Raw genomic sequence first — 20,116 nt, 5'->3', positions numbered from 1 at the left:
TTGATATCAAAGGTGCTACTCGCAAATCAATAGACTTTGAAAGACTACTTGCATCCTATGGATACGCGAATGTTATAAAATCTGAAACAAGGATAACTTCCACGTCAGCTACTTTATTTGACCTTTTTATCACGAACTACGATCTGCCATGTGTGTCCAGTGCCGTACTAAGCTGCTGTATAGGTGATCATATGCCAATATGTATGTCCGTTAAAGCACCCGAAAGACCACCGAATACGAAGAAAGCATGTATAAACTTGCAAAGCATCACTGAAAACTCTCTAGAGGCTTTCCGCATCGACATACAAGGTACTTGCTGGGATACCGTGTTTTTACAACATACAGCACAGGAGGCTTATGATACCTTCATAAGTCACTTTGTGACAGTATACAAGAAACACTTTGTCTCTAAAGAGCAAAAAATAAATAAAAAGATTCGGAAGCCTTGGGTAACCAATGAGCTTTTAAGGAAAATTAGAAAACGAGACAGGTTGTATGCGAAATTTCTAAAAACTCGAGAAACCTCACATCTCAAATTGTTTAAGACGTTCAGAAATAAGTTAACTATAGAGTTAAGAATAGCAAGAGACGCGTATTATATTCAGGAATTTGTATCCTGTGCCGGACAGACGAATAAACTGTGGAACAAGGTAAATGCTCTTACAGGACGGAAACAGAAGGGAGAACAACCACAAGAGATTTCGTTAAATGGACGCTTAGTGAGAGACCGCGAGCTTGCTGATGCATTTAATCAGTACTTTGTAACAAAAGATACTGATCAGAATGCTCGTCCTAGCAATGACCTCACTGCACCTAGAAACAATAATTCCATTTTTTCCGCGCCAACTGACAGTGATGAGATGTGCTCCATTTATCTCAACGTTAAAAATTCACGCAGCTGCGACATAGACGACCTACAGATACGGCCTGTTAAATACGCCATACATGAACTCGCCCCTATACTGGTGTACATTTATAACATGTGCATCTCTTGCGGGTTTTTTCCCGACAGAATTAAAACCGCAAGAGTAATTCCTATTTTTAAAAAAGGCGACAAACAGAATATAAAAAATTACCGTCCAATATCGATTCTCCTCATTTTTTCTAAAGGTTTTGAGAAAATTATCCTCAATAGGCTGTCTTCATTTTGCAGTAAAAACCAGCTTATAACCGAAGCACAGTATGGATTTCAGAAAAAGAAGTCCACAGAACTAGCGCTTTTAGATCAGAAAGAGCACATATTAAGAAACTTTGAAAACAAGCTTTTAACTCTCGGTATATTTGTTGATTACACTCAGGCGTTTGACCATATAAACCACAATATTCTCCTCAATAAACTAGGATGGTGCGGCGTAAGGGGCACACCACTCGCTTTATTATCTTCCTACCTCAAAAACAGGCACCAATGTGTCTCATTAAGCGAATTCAAATCGCAAACCAAGGGCATAATCTCAGGTGTACCACAGGGAAGTATTCTCGGGCCGCTACTTTTTAACATTTATGTTAATGATATAGTATCGATTTATCAAGAAGCAAAATTTATAATGTACGCAGATGACACGAGTATTTTTTTTATCGTCCTGCAATTACACAGACTTAATAAGAATGGCAAATGAACTTCTCGGGAGACTTTCGATTTGGTCGAAAAAAAAATTGCCTACAGGTTAATTGCAGTAAAACAAAAGCAGTAATTTTCCGAACTCAAGGAAAAGAAATCCCACAGTACCATAATATAATGTTCGAGTATATGCAAATTGAGGTTGTTAACTCAATTAAAATTCTTGGTGTAACCTTCTCCAGCAACCTACAATTGGACGAGCATGCAGATTCAGTCCCCGAGAAGCTAAGCAGTACGGTTGGTATGCTAAGTCGCAATCGACACATTTTTCCTACTTTTGTTAAAATACTTTTGTATAATGCCTTGTTTGTCTCGCACATTAATTATGGTCATTTCGTATGGGGTACAACGACACAATCAAATCTTAATAATATATTAATCATGCAGAAAAGGGCTCTACGTATTATTGCTAATGTATCCTTTACGGAACACACTGAACCATTCTTCGAGAAGTATAATATAAGAAATATTCACGACATTTACACATACAGACTTCTGCGGGATTTTTACTATAGCAGCAGGAAACACAGTTTTACGTTAGTGAAAATCGCGAACCTGCATCTGAATGTACCTGCCTACACTACACGCCGCACAGAAATATGGAATGTTTCGAGGTACAGAACTAATTATAGCAAACAGATGCTTGAGAATAATTTACCAAGGTTGTTGAATTCCCTAATTGAAATGGGTATCGACATTCTAAGCATGAACCCGTCAAACTTTAAAGCCTTCATGAGTTCCTATACTGCATAAAATGTAATATATTTTTGTCTTTATTATTTCTTTAATACCACTGTCTCTCCTTCATGCATATTTGTGAATGTTTCTATGTTTTGTTTTGGGCTTTCTTTATTCACTTCTTGTGTTCTGATGAGCTGAATGCCACCGCTGCTCTGCCAAGTGTACACCAGGATGCAGGACCGGTCAAGCCTCCAGGAGGCTTTTTGCCCGCCATCCTCGACATTATATCTGTATGGTGTAATGTTGGAATAAATATTTGAAATTTGAAATTTGAAATTTGAAATTAGATCGCTGGGAGTCTTCATGCCAACCCTGGCGCCGTGGTGCAGCCGTTAAGACATGCTAGAACCGGTGGGGCTTGTGAGACCCAGGTTTCTCTCTCTTCCCGTGCAACCTCTCTCGACCAATCGTCTATTGAACTGCCACCAGCTACAGTGCACAGTGTGTTAACAAACCGGTCGGCAGGTTTGGTTTAGGGGGGTTTAACGTCCCAATGCGACTCCGGTTATGAGGGTCGCCGTAGTGAAGGGCTCCGGAAATTTCGACCAGCTGGGGTTCTTTAACGAGCACTGACATCGCACGGTTCACGGGCCTCTAGAATTTCGCCTCCATCGATATGCGACCACCGCGGCCGGAATACATGACGCTGCATATATTTACACAAAGAGATTCACTGATTCACTTATTCATATTTAGCGCTTTTCTCTGTTGTTTTCAACCACCAGCGTACTACGAAAACACTCTGTTGTAACTGTCCGTTCTAGAGAAAAGATTATGGTGTACGCTTCCTTGATGCAGCTCTCTAAGTGAGGATATCTGTGTTTGTCTGGCATACGTTAACGGAACTGTCCAAATAACTTTTCCCGAGAGACTACGCAGGGGTCAATATGCAGCTTCACATGAAATTTCAGTGTCCAGGCTTCCAATCTGTGGTGTTAGTAATCACTTCGGAAGGCAAAATGCTTGCCATAACTCCTCTAGATATTTATCTCCCATCCCAGCATATTTCTTTATAGACATTGTAAAATTTATGTTTGCACATGCTTTTGAAAAGATGACATGTATTAGCTGACACGATAAACAACCTAATTTGAAAATTGGATAAGCTGGTTCAGTCCTAGACTATCTTTCTGTCAACTTTTGAGGCGAACTGCATGCCAATACAGGGAGCTTAAAGCAAAAAGATCTCAAGCATCTATCTTCTTCGGCTTTGGATAAGTTTAGAAAATATCGAACTAAAGTACTTTCTTTGAAAGCAGTGAGCCAGCAAACAATAGTTCAAACTGGACACTTAATTTGTGACAGACGCTCTCAATTTGTCATCAATCGAGTTGTGAACGCTTATTGTAGATGATGTGGTCAGCCAGCCTTCCCTCAGAAGTTGCAGGCAGTGGCTGGTGTTGGGAGGAGATAAGGGTACGTAGCGAGATGGTAGCGAAGCATCACCAGTACATTTTTATACATTGCCGACAGCACCCACTACGGAGCCAGAGTGACAGGATATGGTATCACATTGACAAAAGATCGTACCAGAATCCATCCAGAATGCTAGGAGATTGATCAGTATGCTGATCGAAATTCCATCGACGAACGGAGATTCCTAGCGAGGTGATGAATCGTTGGCAAGAGCCACTTCGGACGTAGAATATAAAATTTGTCCCTAATAAAGCTCTATTGGTGCCAACCGGGTTAGGAAAAAAGCAATGCAAAACCAAATCTCTATAGTTTACCACCCCTTAAACCAAACTCCGGTGTAAGTTGGGAAAAATTAAAATAGAAGCAAATATGGTCGCTATATATATTCAGCTGCATTACGTATACGCCGGCGCCGTAAGCCACCACTTCAGGGCCCAGCAGTGTCACTAGATTTCAAAGGGGACAGCAAGTATGGCCATTGAGGAACACAGCTAGCTGACGTGTACACATGGAAACATGGAAGCAACGCCCTCAAGCCATTGTTTACTATCGGTACTGTTTCCCGTCTACGACGTGCGGTGCTTGACGTAACGTCTGCCGTGTCTACAGCTGCTCCGCTGCTATCTGTAGGCTATACAGATAAAGTGCACATCGTTTCGCAGTACATTCCTACCCCTAGCGTGATAGCTGAACCGATGAGGATCGCTTCGCTCACGTCCCATACTTCCAAAGCTCTTCTCTAGGTGACCGGCGGTGGCCATGGATCATCCCCTGGAGAAACTCGTTGCGGGCACGGTCATCGATTTGGCGGGCCAAGTTCTAGGAAACCGCAACAGGTATTGTGGGCCAGCGGGCGACCACCGTAGCCCCCTTCTGCACCATCGCTCCTTCTGCACAGATTCCACATCCACCTAGAGACTGGCACGGGTGAAATAGCCCTGCACGTCAACCCCCGCTTCGATGAGGGCGAAGTGGTCTTCAACACGCTCCGCAACGGCCGCTGGGAGAGAGAGGAGCGTGTCGGGCGCCTGCCCGTTCAGCAGGGATGCAGCTTTGAGGCCATGATTCTCGTCGAAGAGATGGGCTACAAGGTATTTCACGTGTTGGTGTGGGAGTCGATGGTTGCAGAGTGTACGCTGTATAGCTTTAATAGCATTGCCTTTGCAGTTCCCGCTGGTATTAATTAATACCTCATTCTGATCTGTACAATCGTGGTCAAAAGTAAGAGCCCCTCATCGAAGTTCCGACCCGTGCCACTTTGCGTGAGGGCGCCACATGACAAGGCACTTCTGGTGTCGGGACAGGCTCGCTGCGCTGGTCTCGACAGCAGACGTGTTCTGTCAGGGGGCGCTCCCACGCAGAGTGGCACGGGTCGGAACTTCAATGAGGGTCGGGAGGTTCTTACTTTTGTCTCACGATAGTGCTTGCTTCTGGAAATACACGCATAGCATGCGGTAGCAACATTGCCTCACTTGTTTACAGCGCAGCGTTTCATCTTTGTCTTTTTGCGATTACGTTTATGCTCTCAGTACAACTAAAGTACGTATCTGCATCACGACTTGGCCTATTGAACCAGCTTTCTTGGACGCCAATGACATATCTAACAGCATGCTTCCCTACCTCAGATATTCTGTGGTTCCTACTCTAGCAAAGCATTCTTAGGCAACAGTCAGTCGATAGGCAGAGGTAAAGGGACCTAATTTAGCACGTCTTCTGGACATTTGAGAAATGGCCGTGTAAGTGAGCACTTTCCGGAATCTCTAATGGGAGCTCTCGTTAAAACAGTTCTGCATGAAAACAGCTTGTTTTTGAGCTGGTGTAATGTGACACATTTCACCACTTCCTCACACTCCCTTTCAAGTTTGCTCTCGTGTGCACAGCCGGGTTTTCATGATAGCAACTCAGCGCCCAAGAGGGCGGTGTCCCGCTAAACTTCATTGCAATTCTTATCAGCGTCATCACCGAGTTGAAATGCCTATCGCCGTCATCAAGTAAAAGCCATTAGACACAAACTAACTTGGAGTATCATCTGACCCTGGGGCATGGCACATTTGATAGACCATATACCAGAGCCTTTCTTCGACGCGGCCATTTCCTGCCGCGGTGGGGGCGTTTTTTGGGGGACTGCGGGACTGCGGTAGCTCCGCAGCCACGCCGGCGTCATCGCCGCGATTTACTCTCGTTCAGGCGCTGGAAAACATTGCCGAGCATAATTACACAGCGCGGTTGAGTTGCAGCAAGTCTTTGCTTTATCATATCCTTTTCACTGTTTACAGCTTGACTGAGCGCCCGTGTGTGTTGTACAGTGCTGCGCATTCGTAGTAGATGGTGTATGAAATCCGCCAATCAGAACGCTGCTGGCACAGCCCCAGTGGAAAAATGGCTGCGCCCAAAACGGCAACTCAGGGATAAACTCATCAGCAGGTAAAAAAAAAGAAGACACGCATTTTTCATAGACAGTATCTCATGTAGAAGGCAGCAACGAACGACATATGCTTGCAAATGCTGGTTTTGCCTGTCTGGTTGACTGCCGTCGAATACAAATTCAACGAGGAGCAATGCGCGCAAAACACCCGTAGTTCTGGCTGGTACACTACGTGCACACGTTAGCTGGTAGAGTGCATCAACGGCATAATGAAAAGCGCACCCATAAAAACATGCGTTTTACGAGCGCTACCCGCGCGGTCCGCAATCTACCGAGGTGCGCGCGCCGACTGATGGCGTCTGGCGTCTAGAGAGTTAGAGTAGGAGCGCGTCCACAGACAATATAATGATAACCTTCCACCACCGCTAGGACGCGCTGAGCCCCAGAGTGTGCTAGAGCTACTGTAATAAGTACCTGTATGTATACAATGTGCTAGAGTCACTGGATAAGTTTTCGGAGTACCGCGTTCAATTTCCCCACACTGGCGGGCTTGGAGCATATATGGCCGCCGCGTCCTATGGTTGCCAAACCAGCAAACGTCAACATTTGTAGCTGATTTTCATGAAGCGCCGAGCTTCGCAAACCTCTGGGCTTTCCTAGTTGCAGCTTTGTGTTACGAAGGCATTGTTTCCCGTTTCATCTAACTGTCCGTTCGCAATATCTACGAAGTTAGCTGTACCAACCAGGCAGAGGTTTTTCTTATGAAATATATAACGACGTTGATAAGGCGGGTACACAAGGAACCACGCATGATTGCAGTGTTTGTAACGTCAGGAAGGGGCAGCCACGAAGCTTCCAAATCCGGTGCCGGGGAGTGAAGGATCGCGGTACTCAAACCTTATCCAGTGACTCATGGTGTGCGGTCGGAAAACAGCATATTATAATGATTATAAAGTTTTTTGATGCTCGCCAAGTAGCCGCGATGAAACAGTTTTGCCAACAAGTGCGGGTGTCGCCTTGCAGGTGGCTTTCAACAAGTGCCACTTCGCTGATTTCAAGCACCGTCTGCAGTACTCCATGGTGAAGAGGCTCAAGGTGGACGGCTGCGTCACGATTCGTCGGTTCGAGCAGAAGCAGCCACAGGAGCCCTCGGTAACCACACATGCGAATCCAGACTACTTAGCGCATCAGTATCATAACGTGTAGACTGCTAGACTGCTTTGAATTTGTGTTGCCAACTGTGACAGTCACAAAGAAAAACATAAAGGGAATTTGGTGTTGCAAGGCAAGCGGAAAATTAAGTTTTTTTATGTCTTGCGAACTTCAAAGTAAGAAATAGCCCACAGCAGGGGCTCCAATGCATGATCTCAGTGGATTATGAATGGTCCGATGCAGCTTAACAGAGTTGTCTGCTGGTATAGTTGGTATATCATTATGAACCCTGAAAGCGCAGATGAAAAGAAGGGACGATAGAACGACGGTTTGTCCTGTCCAGTTCTGTCGTCCCTTGTTTTGACCTGCGGTTTAAAATTCATGGTCCGATGCAGATTAACTGAACTTGGCAGCTGCATTCCCACCTTTTTCCATGCGTGGGTGCTTACAGGCGATTAAAGAGTAACATGGTCTCTATACTGCCAACCAGTGCAGTTCCTGACAGTTGCAGCAGATAGAAGGTGCTACTCGGCCGCAGGACTGCCACGTGGTGTCTGATTGTAGTCAGGACGAGGCGGCTGACTGATAGACCGCCAAGCACTATGCCTAAACACCCCTTCGAGATCAGGCAGTTGACCTAGCTAGAGTTACCGGCGTCATTACAGCCACTGGAAATGTAGCCTTTTTTTTTGTTTACTAGGCTTTGAGCTCCAAACCAAAAGGATGGTTCATTGAAAACATTGCTCGTGTCTCAAGATTACACACTAAATCCTGTCTCGTGCCTCATTAGATCGTGTCAGCTGTTTGCGAGGATTCAGTATTTTTTTCTCTTCATTTTTCATGCCCATGACAATCGAATGAACATGCATAAGGAACAGTCGCATAGGTTTTGTATTGCCCAGAAGCGATACACCAGTGATTGTGGTCCCTATTAGTGTTAATATGTACCTGAATTTTCTCTTCAAATACGCGATACCCTGAAATACCCTGTTTCATTGTTTTCTAAGCCCTGTATTTTGCAAGTAGTTTCGGTTGCCACTACCTGCAGCAGCATAGTGTCTGTGCTTCGTGTGCCCTACTAAAAGAAGTGCTTGCTGTGAATGTACAATAGAAATCATTAGACAGCAACGCACGATAAGTTCCCATTTAACGCCGTCTTTAGGGCTATTATAAGCGAATTGAACGGAACTGTCCCCTCTTTGCGCAGCTAACCCCGCGGATGGCGGGCCCAACCGCCCAAGCAGCACATGTAATTGGCCAAACGTTGGAAGTGTATCGGCAAAGGCCGGTCGTACAAATGACCGGAGTAAAACCATCCATTTCCAATATTGGTCTGATTACCTGCGCAGCTTGGGAGCTGGTGAGTGTCGCGCACATCTCAGGGACGTCCGGGAACACCATGCACTATGTCAGTGCTACATCCTCCAAGTGATAATGATACAGACTGAGTGGATGTGGCAAGGAACAGAGGGCAGTGGGGAGAGAATAACAGTGTTGACCTCCTTCTATAGCGACCTGTCTGTGAAAGGGTGCAGGAACACAGGGCCTGTGTAGAACATCTGAAGAACCATGTTAATGGGGCTATAACTACCGCTCGCGTAGAACGGCGGCAGTCGGATACAACTCAAGAAATAAGCGTCGAATGCCCTCAAAGAGGCCGGTCAGCAAAAGGCGCCGACTGATTTTCATGACGCCGCAGTTAATTCATGGTCAAACCCCTGCAACACTATAGTACCCGGTGATTAACCACGGATTAACCACGATGTAATGATAATCGGTTGGCGCCATTGACTGGAGGGCCTCTTTTGAAATGCATATGGCACTTCGTTCTTGAGTTGTATCCATCTATAGACAGCTGAGATTAAGAAAGTAGGCTGTAGAGTTGACTTCTCACAGTTCTCACAACTCGACCATTTTACTGGTCTGTGCAACGTCATTTAAACAAAAAAAAAAGGTTGACTAAGATAAGCTCGTGTTTAGCTCATGGTCAAATACATCTGAGAGCTGTCGCTTATGATTTGACTATAGTAGACCTATATGGCTGAGATATATAAAAGCCAAATGAATTGCCTCACATGTCTCCCCTTCGAACTAATAATAATGATAATAATTGGTTTTTGGGGAAAGGAAATGGCGCAGTATCTTTCTCATATACCGTTGGACACCTTAACAGCGCCGTAATAAAAGGGATAAAGGATGGAGTGAAAGAAGAAAGAGGTGCCGTAGTAGAGGGTTCTGGAATATTTTCGACCACCAGGGGATCTTTAACGTGCACTGACATCGCACAGCACACGGGCGCCTTAGCGTTTTGCCTCCATAAAAACGCAGCTGCCGCGGTCGGGTTCGAACCCGGGAACTCCGGATCAGTAGCCGAGCGCCCTAACCCCTGAGCCACCACGGCGGGTCCGTTCAAACTAGTTCGTGACTTTATAGCAAGAGTCACAGCTCTGTTTGGGAGTGGTTGGTTGATAAGCAGCTTCTGTTACGGCATCTGCCTCCTCCCGTTTGCGACGTTCTAGTCGTGGCGTATTCTTTCGAGCGCTACCTTCATCTGCTAGCACTTTCGGGTGTTCAACGGCAAACGAATCAGCATTGCATCCAAGGGGCCCTGAGAAGCATGGAGTACGTGGTAGCTGTATGACGTCACCAGCCGATGGTCACGTCATTGAACTTGCGCCGCAGACCGCCTTCACTGAAGCTTTGCGCTGGAAGCCCTCTCATAAACCGCAAGATATACATCTCTCTCTGTAAAATGGAAGCATGTTCTCTTGAGGGACGCCTTCAAAATCATACAAGGACGAAAATCTGTGGTGTATACCACGTGCTCCTCTAGTCAAGCTGATAGCTCTATTAATAGCCGGCGTCTGGCGACCACGTTTGTGGGGATGAAAGAACAAAATTTTTACTTTCATGTGCACAAGTGCGGTCTCCAGCCGCCGGCTAATAGCAGAGCTATCGGATTCGTTTGAGGAAAACGTAGTCCACAGACTTTTGACCCCGAATGCACTTGCCTAAAAATGTTCACGCTTCTGAAGGCCCTCGTCTTCTCTTGCTCCCTCCCCTTTAATATGCAGCCCAGTACAGTGCTGCCCGTGCTGCCCAGTCCAATGCTGCCCGTCTTGTCCAGTCCGTTCCCGCCCGTGCAAACAACGCCGCTCCTTGGAATGCTGCCCGGTGGCCACCTGGCGCCAGGGCTCACGGTGCAGCTCAGCGGACGGCCACACAGCGATGCTAAGTTGTGAGCTGCTTGTGTTGCGCGGAATGTCGATCACCTAACTGAGCGAGCACAGCCCATGCAGGGTGCGCCACGTTTGTTAAGTTTTCTGTTCGTTATCCTTATCACGTGTTTTAAATGCGCGGGAAAGAAGCAGCTACTCTATATCTCTGCCCGTGTAAACGCCTAAAAGGCTTGAAGGGAATGGGCTCAGTCCTCAAGAAACAAGTATACAACAGCTGTATCTTACCGGCACTCACCTGAGGGGCAGAAAAGTGGAAGCTAACGAAAAGGTTTCAGCTTAAGTTAAGGACAACGCAGCGAGCTATGGGAAGAAAAATGATAGGTGTATACGTTAACAGACCGGAAGTGGGCAGAATGGGTGAGGGGACAAACGCGGGTTAATGACATTCTAGTCGAAATCAAGAGAAAGAAATGGGCTTTTGCAGGGCATGTACTGCGAAGGCAAGATAACCGCTGATCCTTAAGGGTAACGCGGTGGATTTCAAGAGAAGGCAAGCGTAGCAAGGCGCGGCAGAGAGTTAGGTAGGCGGATGAGACTAAGAAGTTTGCGGGGATACGGTGGCCGCAGCTGGCAAAGGACAGGGTTAATTGGAGAGACATGGGAGAGGCCTTTGCCCTGCAGTGGGTGTAGTCATGCTGATGATGATGAGGCTGTAAACATCGCGGTCGAAGAAAAAGCGTTCGCAGATGCTGTACTGAATAAATTAGCCAGAAAAACGTCAGTTCCGAAGGCATGGGCGATCTCATTTCAGTGTTCCATAATGTGAGATAATTTAATTGCCCGTCACCAGCTGCAGCTGTCACTGGCATGAAGCATGCAGTGCACAAAGACAGATTAGCAAAACACATAACACCGCTTGAAAGAGCAATTCACCTAAAAGGCGTTGAGCAACATGGCAAGCAGCAACAAGATGAAGACTGCAAAGCGCCTTGTTTCTGCTTCCTTATCTTGTGCGATTGCGCGCGTGTCTGGGGGGGGGGGGGGGGGGGGGGGGGGGGGGGGGTATCCGAACTGGCAACCTGCTCGTGGTCCTCCTGCCTGTTGGAGGCGTTGAGGCAGTTACGGCTGCGCTTCCGCATTCAGTAGCAACGCTGGGGATTGGGTCAGGTTTAGCCAAGACCCATCCTGTAGGGGCTCCAAGCCCCCAGGAGAGTTGTCAACGTACTCTGTGCGGCCTTGTGAGCGCACCGCTTCCCACGATGCCCGCTGCCAGGAGCCGGTTGCAAGTCTGGATGGACCTGGACTGGGCTGGTGTGAATCCGGCTTCAAAAGGCGGCGAAAAAAAAAACTATCTTGCAGCATTATCTCCTCAGTACGAAGGGAGTACCAGTAACACCCAGCAACGACTCTTTGTTTTCCGGTTCCGAAGAACACGGTTCCTCGCAGCGGGTGGGGGCATGCGGATTTGCGACGCAAGCCTGGGTTCTAGGGAACTCCTCCTTGGATATAACATAAAAAAGACCTGTCTAGTACCGAGGCCCGAGTGCCAGTAAACCCCGAAACTTCGGAACGTCAAAGTGGTAAACACCAAGTAACGGTTAGTAAGCCGGCGAAAATCTCACGTGGACCAATATCTAGGTAGCAAAAGGCTTCGATATCACATCAGTGACGCACCACCCAATGATAGCCAAACTTCACCACACCTTTTGTGACGTATTTCCAAAACAGCATCCGAATCTATGTATAGGGCGTAAGAGGAGAAGTGAGGACATAAAATTGAATGCTTGCAGAGGACTAGGTTGCTAGGCAACGGCTCAAGGTCACGGTGCCGCCACGGCGAAACGGTGGGACTTGCGCCTAATGTAGCTCTTGCTACAAATCTTTATCGGCTCTCGAGGGTATTCGACATCGATGTCTACGTCGCCCTGGTGCCATCGTTCATGATTTGTAGATGTGTCACCTAAGGTTTGGAGATATGCTGACTGTGTTCGTTATCTCCGATGCCTCGTTGAGCCGTGTCCTCAGGTGGAACATCTTGTGTTGATGTGGAAGCCTGGGTGAGGCTTTACGCAGTACTAGAGAGCACTGCCGACTACGCAAACCGTCACTCGATCATCTATTCCTTTTCTTAATCCGACATGCTTATCTGCCTGTTTCCATAAGTTGCTCGTGAACGAATGCATTGCATTAGCTCAATTATAAACCACTGTCGTCGACTCAGTTCTGCTGTTTTGTACGTCTTGTGAGAGCAACTTCAGGCAATTGTCACTTGTCAAAACTTATTTGCTTATCAGAATGTCATAGCTGCGGGCAGCACCACTGCGATGTGAACATGCAAGACATTAATAATAATCACTTTGGTTCGGGGAAAATGTTTGGCCAGATCAGTTCTGGGCATGAATTCCAAGTGGAAAGGAGGTTCTGTTTAGTGCCAACCTGCATTGGATTCGAGTGAGGGCTATTTTTCCAGCGTCAAGCTCACTGTAACAAAACTGAGGCGTATAGAATATTCTGTGAGTGTATTTGTGCGGAAGGCAAATCCCCTCTCTAGACATCAGCGTTCTTCAGGAATACGTATTTTTTAACTGGGTTGCTGTGGCGTAGGTTCCGCATCGACTTCCTATGCGGATGCCCTGGCTCGGACATCGCATTCCACTTCAACCCGCGCTTCCCTCACAAGGAAATGGTGCGCAACACCTTCTGGAATGGCAGTTGGGGCGCCGAAGAGCGCAGCTGCCAGAGCTTTCCCTTCAGGCCTGGCGCTTACTTCGACATGCTCATTCGGGTACGTAAACATCACATGCACCACATCTGTTCGAGGAATTCTACTCCGAGAAACCAATTTTTGGCCTTTATTTAATTTAATCCTTTTTTCATATCGGGGGTTTCTTTCCTTAGCTTTGCTATAGTGTAAACAATTATCCTCTTTTTCTTTTGTGTTCCAAATTTTATTGGATTGTGGGAGTTATATGAGCTCAGCTAGCCCAGTCGAAAAATGACAAAAAATTTGCCATCCTGTCGCTACAAATTTTTCTGTAGTACTGCGACGATGTCTGTTGTCTTGACAGAACTGGCTCTGTCGTTAAGACAGGGGACTGCAAAATACTACAGAAAATTCTGTTGTCACTGCAAGAATTCCTGTTACGAGGTCGCAAAATACAAGTGGGAAGTCCGTTGTGGCAACAGAAAACTTCGTACTGTGTTTTTCGCTAGGGCGTGCTTCACTGCGAGCCCTTTTTGTATGCGGTAACCCTTTTATAGTTCATGCCGTACTTGAAAGGATTGAATATTTGCGAAATTACCGGAATTAATGACCTAGCTGGAGCTTTCTCCATGCAGAAAAAGCCTCGCATTGTAAAGCTGAAGGCTCTTGCTCGGTGAACGGATGCTCAAAAACTACAGAGCTACAAAAGCATCTAGATGCCCGTGTATTGATGATATATGATAGCTCTTTTCGCGCTACGTAACTGTCTGGCACACAACCTAACAAAGTAGAACCCTGTTAATTCGAAGTATTTCAGACAGCAGGTGGCATTCCAATCATTCATGTTCTAACATTATTCGAAAAGGTATCGCGAAACGTTTTTAAATCGCACGCAGCGATTTAGATCGAGCCGCCACCGTCGCATCCAAGAAAGCTGCCGTTAGTTAGAATTTCAATGCTGCTGCTACAGTGGAACCTCAAGCACCATCATCCAAGAAAGCTGCCGTCAGTTAAAATTTCATTGCTGCTGCTACAGTGGAAGCTCAAGCACCGTCATTCAAGAAAGCTGCCGTCAGTTAAGATTTCATTGCTGCTGCTACAGTGGAATCTCAGGCACCGTCATCCAAGAAAGCTGCCGTCAGTTAAGATTTCAATGCTGCTGCTCCAGTGGAAACTTAAGCACCGTCGCATCCAAGAAAGCTGCCGTCAGTTAAGCTTTCATTGCTGCCGCTACAGTGGAAGCTAAAGCACCGTCATGCAAGGAAGCTGCCGTCAGTTAAAATTTCATTGCTGCTGCTACAGTGGAACCTCAAGCACCGTCATCCAGGAAAGCTGCCGTCAGTTGAGATTTCAATGCTGCTGCTACAGTGGAAGCTCAAGCACCGTCATCCAAGAAAGCTGCCGTCAGTTAAGATTTCAATGCTGCTGCTACAGTGGAACATCAAGCACCGTCATCCAAGAAAGCTGCCGTCAGTTAATATTTCATTGCTGCTGCTACAGTGAAAGCTCAAGCACTGTCATGCAAGGAAGCTGCCGTCAGTTAAGACTTCATTGCTGCTGCTACAGTGGAAGGTCAAGCACCGTCATCCAAGGATGTTGTCGTCAGTTAAGATTTCATTGCTGCTGCTAAAGTGGAAGCTCAAGCACCGTCATGCTAGAAAGCTGCCGTCAGTTAAGATTTCATTGCTGCTGCTACAGTGGAAGCTCAAGAAACGTCATCCAAGGATGTTGTCGTCAGTTAAGATTTCATTGCTGCTGCTACAGTGGAAGCTCAAGCACCGTCATGCTAGAAAGCTGCCGTCAGTTAAGATTTCATTGCTGCTGCTACAGTGGAAGCTCAAGCACCATCATGTGCGCCAATACCACCCGTCGCCAGCATTTAAAACGGCGGTTTAAAAGATCGCAGGATGCGTTTGTGCATTTCCCTGGGTGAAAACCAAAGATTGGCAAATTCTGTCGGCGCTCCGAGACATATCCAAGTCGCCGTCTTCGTGGCAGTGCACGAAGCATTAATATAATAGTTTGGTAAGCGATGTGCAGCTAGAAATGCCGCTTTTTAGAACACTTTAGCTGCTTAGCTTTCTAGTTTGGTCACACCTTTAGATTTGCCCTCAGGTACCGAGTGAAAGTTCTCTATGCAGCACCTTTTTTTCTAGCGCAGTAACTCAAGTATTCAATAATTAATTTCGCAGACATCTCCCTGTTTAGAAACGACAGACAAAGGCCGTGCTTTTGAGAAAAAAAAAACTCACAGGACGGTTACGAATGTGTAACGCGATGTTCAGCGATAGATGTTCAGGCGTTTAGTTTTGAGCATATATTCCTGGCGCACCGGTGTAGTGGTCAAGTTATGCACCCCTGCACTGGCAGGCGGCTGTTCCAAACAGAGCCACCCGTGGGCTTATGCGACCCAGGTTGACCGTGACATAAGGTCATCTGACATTAACATCATGTAATGTCACGTGACCCTGACAATAATGTCGCTTGACATGAATATCACGTTACCGTGACAAAGCGCGCCCTCCATTTACGCCAACGGCGACGCGCAAGCCAGGGACGGGCGCCTAACAACTGTCGCAGTGAAAACAATTTTGGTCTCTGAACTACTACGCGGGTGTCTTCACTAGTTTGCCCGCATCATTTGTCAGAGTCAGCGGCCGAATGCTTTGTGTACCGGGGCCTACCTGCGCTGGATATGTCGCCATATTGCTCGCTATGTAGACTTGCATGTGCACCTGTAGCTACCAGGCGTTCGCGGGGCACCGCCCTTCTTCCTCGCTGAAATGTTGGGAAGTGGTAACGCCAGGTTCTCAGAGCGGTTCGTGGAGCGTTGTCCCGACGCCCAAGTCTGAAAGATCTCGCGCGCATGCGCACCGTGTAGCTCGCTGTAGGTGCGGATTAGTCAAGTCTGAAGCCCCCAAAACTTGCGAATTCGCAAGGCCTATAAACATAAGCCAGAAAACGGGAGATGAATATGCGTACGATTTGCTGACAGGGCTTTACTCCGAGATAAATGACGGCGCAAAACATGGTGCAGCGTTCATTTGCACCAAGAGTCTGGGAAGCTGCTGAGAAAGCAGACGAAGTCAACGGCGAAGTGGGTACGACGATTTCTGAACAAAATTGGCATGGGAAATTTTAGGGCCACTGAAAATCTTATAACCTACCGGGATTTTGAACGCACGAATTAGTTTTGATCTGTTGAGGTTTATTAACATTTGCGCCAAATAAAACGCCTTCATTAAGAAGCGTCCCCGTCACAAATAGCTCTTTGCTCCTTAGTGGCCTCCTTTTCAGTCTGGGGTTCCATCAGTTGGACGTATTTAATTTATTTTGAAAGTCATCTTGAGGCATTCATGAGATGCAGAACAATAGTTCCTCGCCGTGTTGCGCAGGTTCTGGACTCCTGCTTCGATGTGGCCGTCAATGGGCAGCCCTACCTGCGGTACCAGCACCGGCTGCTCCCACTGCAGCGCATCAGCCACTTCAGCGTCGACGGCGATGTGCTGCTGTCGTCTTGCGAGTTCCAGTACTTATAAATAGTCCGCGAATGCGGAGCCTTTGCAAGAAGGCCTTTGGTTTTCCTTATATGCTTGAATAAAGGTTTCGTTGCGAGTTCCAGTGGAGGCAGTGTAGGCAGGGCAGGCGGTCCAGTGCAGGCGCACAGCCTTCTTATAAGGCTGTCTCTTCGTTTGTTGCAGGGTCCACCTCTGGTCCAATGCAAATAAAATCTACGCAACTTGTCTTACTATATATGAATGGCGGGAATACTGCACAGCCACTGCGAACCAATTATCTTAGCAATAGTAGAGCAGGATTTTGTACTTGATGAAACAAGTTGATTAAATCATGCCGTACCGATACCAGCAAATTGGAGAACTTCCCGCCCTTCGCTTCGGCCGCCTCGCTGATTATTGCCGCCCTCTCACGCTGTGTCATTCAAACGCAGGGATTATCAGCCTAGGGGCCGATTTTGTGAGGTTTGTTTGTGAATCAGTCGCTTTTGATTTATTTTCTTCAAGTTTTGAAAATAAAAAATAATTTGGTCCTCAGCTGGTTCGTCGGAATCAACTGGGAATTTGTTTCATAAACCAGTTGACCCAGCTCGGATTTTCACCGACTCTATTCAAATTAGGCTTTGGCGTACGCCTAGTTTAAAGCACACTAAGGCATATGCATACATGTGCCCATTTTATATTGGCGCTACATTCCGCAGCGTCATAACGTAGTCTCTGCACTCATCGCAGCTTTCAAAAATGCTACAAAGTACAACCGGGATGTAGTATAGTAAAAACAGCTCAGCCAGCGGCGCTCGCCTACGCCATATAAATAATTTATAATTGATTTTCGTCTCCCATATAGTCTGCGTTTCAAACAGTGACATCCAGCGGCCACGGTGATCGAATTTCGATGGAGGCGAAATTCTATAGAGGCCTGTGTACTGTGCGATGTCAGTGCACGTTAAATAATACCAGGTGGTCGAAATTTCCCGAGCCCTTCACTGCAGCATCCTTCATAGCTTGAGTCACTTTAGGCGTCAAACCCTCATAAACCATCAAAATGTGGCTATTCATGGCTTCATAGATGAGTCAACTTCGCGCGAAAAGTTGTGATATAATTGCTGGTACAGTTAATTTGTTCTTCTGGACCTTAGTGCAGGCTGGAGTAAGAGTTGTAGCCAAACAAGACGATAAGGTAGTGAAGGTATCGGTACAGATTTTTGTAGGCCTAAAAACGCCTGACGTTCTGTGACGTAATCACTGGTGGTCTTCAAATGTTGAAGCCGAAACCGTGAAAAATGAGAGAATAAATTATAGAATATTTACCCGGCGCAAGCAAATTCCAGGGGTAGGCCCTCATAAAAATGGTCTATAGACAGTCTACAGATTTCTTAGACTCTATTGCCTTCCTATAGATATTTCTTTTTGTCTGTTCATAGCATATAGACTGTCTATAGGCAAAAGTCCGCTAAAAGTGTATGGCCATAATTCTAAAGATTGTCTATAGACTGTCTATAGGATTTGCATTGCCTATAGACTCTAGGGATTGTCTATAGAGAGTCTACAGACTTTATAGACAGAAGTCTACGGACAGTCAATAGACTACCTAAAGAAATTTTTTAAGGGGGGACACTAGTTGTTTCGGTTGCACGTTTCGTTTTTCTTTCAAATATTGTGCCTAATTGTACTTGCATACATATGGATAACAGCGTGGAGCTTTCCTGCATCGACTGATTAAATAAATTAATAATTAAGCTTCTTTTATATTTTGGTTTCTGTTTCAACAGTGAAAAGGCAGTTGCTATTTCTAGAGACGATCCTGAGACAACGTCGAGGTGACGTGACGCATACAACAACTGCGATAAAAGCGTTGCTTCGCCATTATAATTCTGTCAGTTTCCTACGCTAGCCTGCTCCAAGAACCGGCAGGGCGACAAACATATGGCAGTCTACATATTTTCGCAGATATTTTCCGCGGACCTCCATGATACCCTCGTCACAGCCACCAAACGGCACTTGAAATCGAAACCGATACAGCATGTGGATGCTGGATTGTAAATTATTTACTGACTCTTATTTAATGCCAGCGTACGTTAAAGATCCCCAGGTAGGTAGTACAAGTTATTTCGTAGCCTGCCTCCGCAACGTACGGTTACCTAGCTTTTTTCTTTCACGCTCACCATCGTCCCTTAATTCATTCACGGTGCGGTTGAGGTGTCCACTGAGAAGTGCAGTGACCAAATGTTTGCTTTGTGTGGAGCGCGCAAATCCGTATGCACACATCCAACGACAAACAAACAGCAAACACACTACGAGAACTATTTTTTTTTCTTTCCATCTCAACAGTGTAATTAAGCACTATTACAGAGAGCTATATTAGAACGATTAGAGCGAGTTCAAAAGGAACCGACGCCGGTGCTTGCCGTTAGAACGGTTCGGCGCGTGTCACCACCAGAGGTGGGCATCTGACCTCAAAAAGCTGGACCTCACCTCAACCTTAAAAAGAATTTGCCGACCTCACTCAACCTCATCAGTTGAGATCGAGGTCTTCTTAGGCGCCCTCACATCACTTTTCTTGTGGCCACTGCTGACCTCACTCAACCTCACCTCAACCTCAAAATGTGAGGTTGAGGTGGGCTGCTTTACCTCAGAAAATTAACGAAAAACAAAACAAAAAACGATTAAGAAGTTTTTCAGTTAAAAACAATTCTGAGAATCCTGTGAAACAGGAAAGCTAAAATGATGATGGTATTATTTAATAAGGTGTCTACAGACACTATGGATGTGCACGCAATAGGAGAAGCTTATAATCTGGGATGGACCCTCAGGGAGTATATGGCCTGCAGGCAGCAGTGTCCCATGCGCGGTTACCACCAGTACGTCAGTGAGTACTTTACATGTGTCAACAGTTGGCAAGCTGCTTCGTGTATACGTGTTCGTATTGGAAGCCTCTCGCTCATTCGCGCACGAACCGGCAATTGACAAACACAGCCCTTCTACACCATCTAACAGAAATTGGGAGGAGGGGGGAGGTATTCACGATACTCGTCGATGTACTTTCCAATGCGACGGTTATACATACGCATATCAGTATACTTCGATTTTCTAGTTCTATCCGGCATAGCGAGAATGCTTTTTTCAGTCATCTGTATGTTGCCTTCGAAAACCCTTAACAAGTTGCGGCGACTGTAGTACACCAACAGAGGCACGTTGTGTTTATGTCTGTGTAGAAGCGAGCGGCTTCTTTTATTAATGCGAAAGCATTAGATGGCTCACTTTCCAGGTCATATCCGCAAAAAAGTATCCGCAAGAAACGGCGCCATGCGACGTCACGAGCCGACGAGTCACACGACGATTATGATGACGTCACATAATTAATAATTAATAATTACAAATGGGTAACGCTAAGACTAATTGGTATTATTAGTGATGACATCATAT

The 20,116-nt window shown here is 46.2% G+C and overlaps 1 protein-coding gene across 2 annotated transcripts; it reads left to right on the top strand.

The window, feature by feature from the left end:
* Positions 1-4,413: 4,413 nt before the first annotated feature.
* LOC144132906 (galectin-4-like) lies at positions 4,414-16,745 on the top strand. 2 transcript variants are annotated; one of them, XM_077665639.1, is made up of 6 exons: positions 4,424-4,611; positions 4,674-4,866; positions 7,164-7,292; positions 10,367-10,530; positions 13,076-13,256; positions 16,571-16,745. In XM_077665639.1, exons 1-6 carry the CDS (start codon positions 4,535-4,537, stop codon positions 16,712-16,714), a joined length of 888 nt encoding a protein of 295 aa, XP_077521765.1. In that variant the 5' UTR covers positions 4,424-4,534; the 3' UTR covers positions 16,715-16,745. The 2 variants fall into 2 exon arrangements, with proteins under 2 accessions (XP_077521766.1, XP_077521765.1); XM_077665640.1 differs by lacking the exon at positions 13,076-13,256 and having other exon boundaries at positions 4,414-4,611.
* Positions 16,746-20,116: the final 3,371 nt, after the last annotated feature.

The sequence above is a fragment of the Amblyomma americanum genome, chromosome 5, assembly GCF_052857255.1.
Source record: "Amblyomma americanum isolate KBUSLIRL-KWMA chromosome 5, ASM5285725v1, whole genome shotgun sequence".
Lineage (NCBI taxonomy): Eukaryota > Metazoa > Arthropoda > Arachnida > Ixodida > Ixodidae > Amblyomma > Amblyomma americanum.
Note: the sequence above shows the minus strand (reverse complement) of the source record. Positions and strands in the feature narration are given on the sequence as shown.